At 34.2% G+C, this 10,762-nt stretch overlaps 1 protein-coding gene across 2 annotated transcripts; it reads left to right on the top strand.

The window, feature by feature from the left end:
* The first annotated feature begins 7,849 nt into the window (after window positions 1-7,849).
* Window positions 7,850-10,469, top strand: LOC141701141 (ras-related protein Rab2BV). Of its 2 annotated transcripts, none has more exons than XM_074504801.1 (3): window positions 7,850-8,060; window positions 8,132-8,314; window positions 9,735-10,469. In XM_074504801.1, exons 2-3 carry the CDS (start codon window positions 8,150-8,152, stop codon window positions 10,215-10,217), a joined length of 648 nt encoding a protein of 215 aa, XP_074360902.1. In that variant the 5' UTR covers window positions 7,850-8,060; window positions 8,132-8,149; the 3' UTR covers window positions 10,218-10,469. The 2 variants fall into 2 exon arrangements, with proteins under 2 accessions (XP_074360902.1, XP_074360900.1); XM_074504799.1 differs by having other exon boundaries at window positions 7,851-8,060; window positions 8,146-8,314.
* The last annotated feature ends 293 nt before the right edge of the window (window positions 10,470-10,762 follow it).

Raw genomic sequence — 10,762 nt, 5'->3', positions numbered from 1 at the left:
TATCATTTGAAAGAAATGAAGTTACGAGATACTTCATTAAGTCCCGATATATATACAACTATATATATACATTTCATACACTCCTTGAAAACCTCTGTTATGAAAATTATAAACAGAGTTGCAATATCCAATGAATTTTGGAAAGGAGAAAACCTTGGCATAAACCTGATATCTTGCTGATCAGGCAAAGATACCAATAAGTAACCTTTTCTACTAGTAGATGGACGAATTCCCCACTGGTCATCACCCTGGCCGCAATAGGACCTTATGCTGGACTGCCACTCAGCCACTTACGCATTTGATGGACTCCCACTGAGCCACTTACACTTTCATGGACGCCCACTGAGCCCATGTTGCTTATGCCGACTCAAATAGATGAACTTACTTCCTGAACAATGGACAAGTAATCAAGATTTTTTCTCAAAACAGCAACCTCGTTGCGAATGTAAAATATACCACTGAGCCGGATCCCTCAGGTTTTGAGCGAGTATTTAAATCCCCTTCGAAATGAAGATCTTAAATATCAAAATGAGTTTTGGGATCCGCTCTAATTTTTAAAAATCATTTTGAATATTCGAAAACATTTTTAAGAATGTTTGGAGTAATACTGATTTAATGAAATAAATCAGTTCCGATATATTAGAAAATATCTGAATATTATTATTAAATAATATTCCCATAAAGGATAATCTTTATAAAAATAATTGAAGTAGAAGTTTTAAAAAAACTTATACTTGAAATGAATAATAAATAACCAAAGATATACTTATACGAAAGTACGATCTTTATTTGAATAATCGAAAATAAGTTTGATTATCGAAACATTATTCTCTAATAAAATAAAGAATATTATTTAATAAAATAAGCGGAGTCATAAGTCCTCGAATGAATATTCAAAATAATATTCATTAAATAAAGTAAGTGGAGTCATAAGTCCTCGAATGAATATTCAAAATAATATCCATTAAATAAAGTAAGCGGAGTCATAAGTCCTCGAATGAATATTCAAAATAATATTCATTAAATAAAATAAAGTTATCGGATAAACCTTATTCGATTAATAGTTTTGAAAACTATATCCATATAAATATATATATGTAAATATATATATATATATATATATATTATACTTGGGAACATCGACTCCCGGTTTAGAAAATGTTCACCTTTGGGTCCCCTATACTAAGGGTATACGCAACCACTGTTTATCTCTAGCATAGGTATTATGCAACTTATAAGCATTTGAATCAACAATTAGATATCAAGATTACGAAACAGACATGCATATATACCATATCAGCATGCTCCAATATATCATAAAATTTGCTAATAATAATCATGCACTTTTCACAAGATAATGCATATACATATATTTACATCACAACAACAGTATAACGGGTAGAAAGCTTGCCTGAGTGCTCCGGGGTAGACTTAAGCTTAAAGTGGGTCCGGTAACCTATGAACAACAACATAAGCCGGAATTAAACCACGGTCGCTTAAGAAACTAGACTTTAACCAATTGAACCCTAACGTTTGCTTATGGTCATTTCTACGCTTAACAAATCACATAAGTCGTTCCAGTACCCTCGGCTCCACCATTTTTAATAAATTAACCGTTACGAATTTGAAGGCAACGCTTTTGCGAATACCCTACCAACTGCCTAGTCCACTTTACATAATTGTTTCATACTCCAATTAGTCATTTAAGGGCCTTAACCAAGGTTTCAAAGTAAGGCGAGGGGTAATGGTTCGTTCGCGAAATGCCGTTACTTAAAACGGTCGTTTCTCCTAAACCGTACATCGGATTCAAGAGAACCACATATCAAAACGAAGCTCGTAACATGAACTATCTAAAAATGGCAAAGGTTAGAATTTTTCAGTGAGTTTACGGGTCCTAAATTTAAGAACAGAACAGTTAAGGAAAATCGGGCATTATGACGTTTATGTTTACGCGATTTCCAAATTAATTAACACTATAAATTATCATCAATTCACTCACAACCACCAATACAACAATATTCAACCATCATACTACAAACTCAGTCCCCAAATCCAATTTTTACCAATTAATCCAACCAATCAAAGACCCAATATTCAAAACCAATACAAATCCACCAAAACTACTTATAATCAAAGATCAAGCCTTAATACTAACAATGCTTCAATAAAACTTAATGGAATCATAAAATCAAAGCTAGGGTTTGAAGTTGATACCTTCCTTGGTAGGAGTTAAGTTTCTAGGAAGCCTTAGGGAGCCTTAATCTAACCTCCTACAAGCTTGACCTTTCCAAAGAAATCAAGAACACAAAGTTAGGTTTTGAAGTTTCTAAAAGTCCTATTTAATGAACTGTAAAAATGAGGGTCTTACCATGCTTATTTGGATGAGACTTGTGAACAAGAGTTGTAGGCCATCTCAATACCTTTCCAACGAGCTATAGAACACAATATTTGAGTGAGTATTGAAGGAGATATGGTAGTTTTAAGTTGTTGCTCTGGTTTTGGCCGAGAGCAAGGGAATAAAAAGTGAAGTAAAAATGTTTCTAGTTTGATTAAATGATTTGTGTGGTGTTTAGCTTGGTTACTTCCTTTTGTTGTTAATTAGATTGTTACCATGATAAAAATTGTGTGGCTCACAATCAACCAACCAATCCCTCCATTTGTCATGCTTATGTCACCATGCCTATGTCATCTTTCTCATATCATCCTCTTACACTTGTCTTCTTCTTGTTGGTGTGATGACATCATCATCCACTAACCTGTTTGATTAACCCCTACTTAATTGGCTAATGATCGCTTATCTGTTATACGGTTCGCTTAACTTTCGTTCTCGTTTATCATTTGAGGGATCATACCTGGGATCTTATTACTTAGGTTCCCCTAAACCTTTCTCAATATTTTATATTCCTTTTATGATCCTCTCTAAATATCCTTGAATTTAAATCATTTTTATCATGTTACCTTATACTCAATTCTTTCGGTATCTGGTGGATTTTTGGGAAAAATCAAAGTGTTCGGATTTGGATTCTGACGATCTTTACATACACTTATATACCATATAGAGTACTAATAAGACCTCAGAATATCAATAAAAGAACTGCTACATTGTGTGGCATGAAAAGTTTTCTTATTGAGCATAATCAGCAAAATCACTATTCATAAGGTTTACAAAAAGTCCAAAATTTTTGGGGTTATTACACAGATGACTTTCCTCACTTTGCCCTGCATACAATGAGTTTTAAGTGTGTTTAGCAACCCAAGCTGTGTTGGGTACTTTCTTCTTGTTAACTGATTTAGCATAATTAGAATGAGTAGTTTTAGATAAAATATAGTTCATTGACTGTTGAGCATTTTCCCTTTCTGTTCTAGACCCAATCCTTGTTTCTTTGAGGTCTACTCTCAGTTTGTGGTAACTTTTCATCACTTTTAAGTTGCAAAGAATGCAGTCAAACTTGTCACAGAAGGAGTAGGGATCATTTACATTTGCTTCATTGTATTTGCAGACTCCTTCAGTTGGCTTGCTGACTGCCTTTTTACAAAGGTGAGTTAGATGATTCACAGAGCCACATTTTTCACGCTTCTTTCTTGGAGCATCTGCAATATAAGAAAAATTGTTGCTTTTGTTTATCCCAATTTTCCCAATTCTATTTTTCTTCTTCTTTCTTGCATCTTCAGTCTTGGTCTCTTTGACAGGTGTCTTGAAACTTTGATTGTCCATGAGCTTCTCTTCAGTTTTGGAGGATGGAGTTGTTTCTGCATTTTTCTTCTCTTTATCTTCATCAGCAATTTCTTGCTTGATAATCAACTCTTCTTTACTGAAATTAACTTTACATGCCTTGAATATAGGCGAGGCAACCTTTTTCAGCATTGCTGGAACATTTTCATTTTCTGTTTCTTTTCCGTTATCACCTGTGTCTTTCTTTTTGTTGTTCAAGGCATCATAGTCAAGACCAATAGCAATATTTGCACATGGCTTGTTTTTCTCATGATACTGTCCAATTAACTCAGATGCATTTCTGAAAGACTTCAACTTCACCTCATTCTTTTCCAGCTTCTCCCTTAGCACTGCTTCAATTTCATTTGCACACTTGAGCTTGTTCTTGAGATAAGCATTCTCTTATTTTACAGCTTCAATCCCCACCAATAACAATTCAGATTCTTGTTTCTCACTTTCAAGCTTCTCATTTATCTTTGTCAATCTGCTCACTTCTTCATTAGAAGCAACCATACTTGTATGTATGTGAAATATTATGTGCTCATCTTTTCTACAGTTTCCTTATATTGACTCAAATTTAAATCAATGGTAGTAAGAGTTGGTACCTGTGATTTAGATGAGGATGATTCTCCTTGCTCCAGGGCCATGAGTGCATAATTTCCAAATTCTCCATCTTCATCATTTTCAGAGTCATCCCAACTTTTTCCCTCTTCAATATAAGATTTGCTTTGTTGTTTCTTTAGAAGAGCTTCATACTTTGCTTCTAGTTCAAGATAAGCTTTATCCTTCTTTGCTTTCTTAGGTTTCCTGCATTCTGTAACAAAATGGCCTAGTTCATCACAGTTGAAGCACCTTATTTTAGATCTGTCAACATATCCAGTTTTGTAACCATTCTTGCTATTAGAAGTGTACTTCCCTTTTCCTTTGTTAGCTGTTGTCTTCGTTGAAAGACTGTCCTTTACCCTTGAAGCATCTTGGCTTCTTTACTCTAATATTAGAGAATTTTCTATCCAAATAGGCCATTGACTGATCTAGCTCATCCTGTTCATCAAGAGTGTAGAACTCATCTTCTTCCAATTCCAGAATGACTTGTTCCTGTGAATCATTTGTTTTTTGCTCACTTGGTGAGGCAATTGGAGTTTGAGATCTTGGCTCTTCATCAAATTTTTTGCTTTCATTGACAATTAAAGCACTTGAGCCATCTACTATATGTCCTTGACCAGATCTCAATAATTTCCTTTGAATTATTTCTAGTTCATATGTTTTAAGAATTCCATATAGAACTTTCAGTGTTATTCTGCTCAAGTCTCTCCCTTCCCTGATTGCTGAGATTTTCTGTTCCAAATGATCAGGGAGAGTAAACAAGAACTTTAAGTTCACTTCTTCAGCTTCATAGTATTTTTCATGGAGCTGCAGGTCATTTATCAGCTTATTGAATCTTTCAAACACATCATTTATTCTTTCTTTTGGCTTGGCCATGAAATCCTCATATTGTGAAATCAGTATCCTTCTTTGATTAGATCTAACTTCTTCAGTTCCCTCACAGAGTATTTCAATCATTTCCCATATTTGCTTGGCAGTGTCATAGTTGACAATGTTGTTGTACATCACATTGTCAAGTGACTCAATCAATATCAATTGCAAGCCACTATCCAGGAAAATTTTCTCCTTTTCAGGCTCAGTATACTCAGAAGGCTCTTTTGGAGCATAATGAGCTGGAATGACCATATCACCATTTGTTGATTCTTCAACTCTAACCATAGGAGTGAAATGCCCATTTCTGAGAATCTGAATATATAGTGGATTGGTCATCCTCATAAATAACAACATTTTCTTTTTCCAAAGAGTGTAGTTAGCTTTGTCAAAGGTAGGAATTTTGATGCTACTGATTATCTGTGTATTCATTCTTCCAAGATCTTGAATCTGTATACTTTCATATTTTGCTCTGATACCACTTGTTAGGTAATGAATTACACACAAGAGGGGGGGGGGTGAATGTGTTTTACTGTTTTTAAGCTTTTCTTGAATCTTTAATGGTTGAACAAAGTAAATTAGATCGTGTAGTGAAAATGTGTTCATGTAGAAGTTAAACTTGCAAGAATAAATAACACAGATCTTCAAAACTCACTTAATTTTATATTAAAATTAAGAATATTTTGCTATAAAATTTTTAGGCTCTTTGTTGATAAATAGCTTAGCTTCTTCTTGAGAGAGTTACAAGATTTTCTTTCTAAATTGTTACTTCTAAACAAATGACCAGTGTTAACTTTATAACTCGGTTAGCTACTGGTTTACACAGTGTATAATAAGACATGCTATTAACTTTACTAAACTGTCACTTGTCATTTTCATTTTTAGAAAAAGTGTATCTTCTATTTCTGGCTTAGCATCCTGTGTTTACTTTGATCTTTCTTTGTCAGTTAATCTTCACCATTGATCTTGCACATCCTTCAAGCTGCTTTTTGTAGACTTATCAATTCAGCTGGTTGGATTGTTTGTTGATTGTTAATCTTGGATATTAAACTGATCTACAATTTTGTACTTCGAGATTTTACCTCGAGATCTCCAGTTTGGTCTATAGATAACTTGACATCTCGATAAGTATATTGGTTTATCGAGATCTCTAGTACTCTATAGTTAATTTGGCCTGTAGAGGTCTCTCAGTTCTCTATAAGAGAATTTGACTTAATGAGATCTCTAGTCTTCATATCTTCACTTTGACTTATCGATATCTCTGAGTTCTTTAGTGGCTTCTTGACTTGTCGATATCTCAGAGTTCTCTAGTGAATTTTGACTTATCGATATCTCTGAGTTCTTTAATGGAATTTGACTTATCGATAACTCAGAGTTCTCTAACGAATGTTGACTTGTCGATAACTCTGAGTTCTCTTGTGAGGAAATGACTTGTTGATATCTCAAATCTTCATGTCTTCAATTTGGCTTGTCGATATCTCTGAGTTCTCTATAAACTTTCCTGAGTTCTCTATAAGTCATTCTGAAGTTCTCGAATGACTTCTCTATAACACTAAATCTGTGGCTTGTAGAGATCTTGACTTAGAATATTTTTCCTAAAACAGATTTATTCAACTCCAAACTTTTTCATAATTCTTCTGAGGCATGATCTTCTTGATCTTCTTCCAGATGAAATTCTTATACTTGACACTGTTTATAGAAAAAGACTCCAGTCTGGTCCTTTGACATTTTTACAGATTTTAAGTTTTACAAGTACAAAATACAAATTAAGATAACAATACAACTTATTTGGGGTTGACAAATTATCTTAGTTTTGTTAAAGTACAGGCATGTCTTGCACAACAGCCCATGCCTCCGAGAAATCACTGTGTATACCTTAAAAGCCCAATAAATCATGGTTTCTAAAAGATTGGACCCTAAACTTATATGGACCTAAATATAGTACATGTAAGATTTGGGTCACAACGGATTATATGATAACTAAATTTAATTGAATTACTAAATATTAAACAGTTTGAATAGATCACGAGTTGGTTAGATATTTGATGTAGAAGATTTTCTGGTATGAAACACACGTAAAATAAGAAAGATATCCGACTAAAATAATTAAGCATGACTAATAAACAACTACTGACTATTATTAAAGTATTTGATGTTAATGTTAAGTTTAATAATATATATATGTTTGCAATAATTTATGAATATTTTAATTTTTGAAAAAAAGACTTGGTAATAAATTTATTTTTTATGTATTTGGTTTGATATTTTCTATATAATTATCGGGTTTTAGTTCAAAACCGAGCCAAACTGAAAGTCGACGATTTGGGTTTTGTTTATAATTTTTTAATGGTTTGATTTTGATATAATTTGATTTATTGTTGGTTTTTATCAAACCCGAACCAAACCGATATTGCAACCCCTATTAGGGTCGAGTAAAAAATTGAAAAACTCCATGAATCGCAAGAAATCGATAAAATTCGAATTGTCTAAATTTGAACTGAAATCAAAAAATTAAAAATAAAAATCAATTGCCCGATTTCGATTATATATTAAAACCAAATCCAAAAATCCAAAACCGATTACACGCACAGTGTGGCTAGGTCGGTATTTTTTTTTCTTTATTTAAATCACCCACGTCCCTCTTTAAAATGGAAATCGAAGCTTAAATAAATCTAAACGAGCATTTTTATTCTCTGGCAACATTCATTTAGAAACACGAAATACACACACCACTTTGTAAGTATAAACTTAACTCCTGTACGACTTGTGTTGTATCTATTCGGCGAATACACACATACATACCACAATCCGTTTTATACCCATTTCTTAAACCGTGATTTTAGTCCGGCCCGGTTGCTTCGATTCTGTACTTACTGTAAGTCAATGTTTTTCATCTTTAATATATAAGTATATTTAAATTGTTTTTGATGTGTTGTTGTTGATTAGATCTGTGTGTATAGGGTGATGGGGAGCAGAGTGGATCATGAGTATGATTATCTGTTTAAGATTGTGTTGATTGGAGATTCTGGTGTTGGGAAATCTAACATCTTGTCGAGGTTTACGAGGAATGAGTTTTGTCTGGAATCCAAGTCCACTATTGGAGTTGAGTTTGCTACTAGAACTCTCCAGGTTTGTGTTCTTTTGTCCCCTTGAAGTTTAATGTAAGAATTTTGTGGGTATTTATGTTTGTGTTTGTTTGGATGCTAATTAATTTAGTATTAAGAGTGTCAAGTGATGATTTGTAGTAGTGTGATTGTGATTTGATGATTCGTTGTAGTTTGAGTTTGTGGTGGTGATTTGAAGTACTTGATTGGTACTTTGAGGCCTCACGGTTGATTTATGGTGTTGAGATTAGTGATTTGTGGAGTTTGTGTTGGGGCATGATGTGTATACATGAGGATGCTGCACTGTTGAATTTTTTGATCTTTGTGTTTTCAAATGTAATCTATTTTGTCGATTTTGGTGTTTGATCTTGGTATAATCTGTCTGATTGTGGTGTTTTCAAATGTAATGTATTTTATCGATTCTGGTGTTCGTATAATTTGTCTGATTGTGGTGTTTTCAAATCTAGCATATTTGTCGATTCTGGTGTTTGCAAATCTAGTATATTTTGTCGATTATCGTGTTCTCAAAACTACATATTTTGTATGATATCGGTGTTTTCAAATCTAGCATATTTTGTCGATTCTGTTGTTTTCAAATTTAGTAAATTTGTCGATTCTGGTGTTTTCAAATTTAGTTTATTTTGTCGATTCTGGTGTTTGTTTTATCAGGGCTAGTATATTTTGTCAAATCTGGTGGTTTTCAAAAGTGTTTATCTGGTCGGTTCTGCTGTTTGCAATTTGATATAGTTTTGTCAATCGTAATCAGGTTTGAATCACTTTTACTGGTTGCTAGTTGCAACGTAAATGAAGTTGTTGATTTGTTAAGACACGTATCTACATACATAATTGGTAGGAAGATAAATTAATTTATGTATAAATATGAACACTTATGACTTATGTAATATGACTTAGTAGGTTATTGGGCGGGGCAAACCCCCTTTTCTGGTTGGTTTTAATTTCTTTGTAGATGTTGTGGAAATAAGTTTGGAGAATTGGTGTCAATTATGCTTTTTAAGTTGTTGCTCTGAAGGACGTTTAATTGAGATGATTATTACACACAAAGAATGATGGTCATCTATATGTCGTGTGACCAAGCGGACTTGGGATTGTGAAGAACATACTGTCTTCATTTTAACTTTAACTCAAATCTAATGCGGTTTGCAGGAACCTTCTAAGGCTAAATAAGAGGTGAAACCTTAATTAGAGTGATTCTTCTGTTATCTTTCTTACTTCTTTCATTAGAGCATCTTTGGGGGATAGCCATATTTTTGTTACTTCTTTGATGATTGTTTCTGTTGTCAAATTACACACTTTTGACGAAAGGAAAGGTAGGCTTTACTTGCTAAGTTAGCAACATACAGTTTGCTGATTACTTGATCTTGTTTTACTTGTCAAATTACACACTTTTAGTGTTGATGTATGACCTAACAAGCTTTTGAATGCAGATAGACGGAAAGACCGTGAAGGCACAAATATGGGACACTGCAGGACAGGAAAGGTATCGAGCTATCACTAGTGCTTATTACAGAGGAGCTGTTGGTGCTCTTCTTGTCTACGACATCACTAAGAGGCCGACATTTGAAAATGTCATGAGATGGCTCCGTGAGTTGAGAGACCATGCCGACTCAAACATTGTCATTATGATGGCGGGAAATAAGTCTGACTTGAAGCATCTCAGGTCTGTTGCAGAGCAAGATGGTCAAGATTTTGCTGAGAAGGAAGGCCTCTCTTTTCTGGAGACATCAGCGCTGGAAGCAGTCAATATTGAGAAGGCATTTCAGACCATCTTAACAGAGATATACCATATCATAAGCAAGAAAGCATTGGCAGCCGAGGAAGCTGCAGCAACTGCCCTTCCTGGTCAAGGGACCACCATTAATGTAGGCGATGCTTCTGGGAACACAAAGAGAGCCTGTTGTTCTACGTAAGTCGGTCTAAAGAGGAGTTTCCAGAATCGTTGGGAAGCTTAAACTTATTGTCCAGTTCTTTTCATCCTATAGCATGTATTTGTGGAGCTTAAACTTATGTCCAGTTCTGTTCATCTTATAGCATGTACCTGTAGAATATTTCCGTTATTTTGTCAACTAACAAGTAGAAAGGAGTCAAAGAAGTCTTGTGAAGTAATCTCTTGTGTGGATTTTTTGTTACATATGTTTTTTCATATGATACTCTGTTTGATACTGCCTGCGGACATAAAACATGGATATTTTGAGATGGCATGATTCTTCATCAAATAAAAGTGAAAGCCCTCAAGGAGATGATAGAAGTCATTTTTATGGACCAATTGAGGGCTTTTCTTGTATGGTGCTTAAAGAGGTGGTAGGATGAACTGAAAGCCTTCACCACAGGCTAAAGAGCTGGAGAAAATGAGTGTGCATACCTTTGAATTGATACAGCAACTAACTTGACTTGCATACTTGAAAGTGAATGCAAGATTTCTAATTTTCTATAGCTAGGATTGAATGTAAGGTTC

This window comes from Apium graveolens, unplaced genomic scaffold (genome assembly GCF_009905375.1).
Source record: "Apium graveolens cultivar Ventura unplaced genomic scaffold, ASM990537v1 ctg3390, whole genome shotgun sequence".
Classification (NCBI taxonomy): Eukaryota; Viridiplantae; Streptophyta; class Magnoliopsida; order Apiales; family Apiaceae; genus Apium; species Apium graveolens.
Note: the sequence above shows the minus strand (reverse complement) of the source record. Positions and strands in the feature narration are given on the sequence as shown.

Excerpts from the sequence above, each read along its gene's own strand:
- LOC141701141 (XM_074504801.1), top strand. The coding sequence starts at position 8,150 with ATGGGGAGCAGAGTGGATCATGAGTATGATTATCTGTTTAAGATTGTG. Across the intron at positions 8,315-9,734 it reads TTGCTACTAGAACTCTCCAG|ATAGACGGAAAGACCGTGAA; the intron begins GTTTGTGTTCTT and ends TTTTGAATGCAG.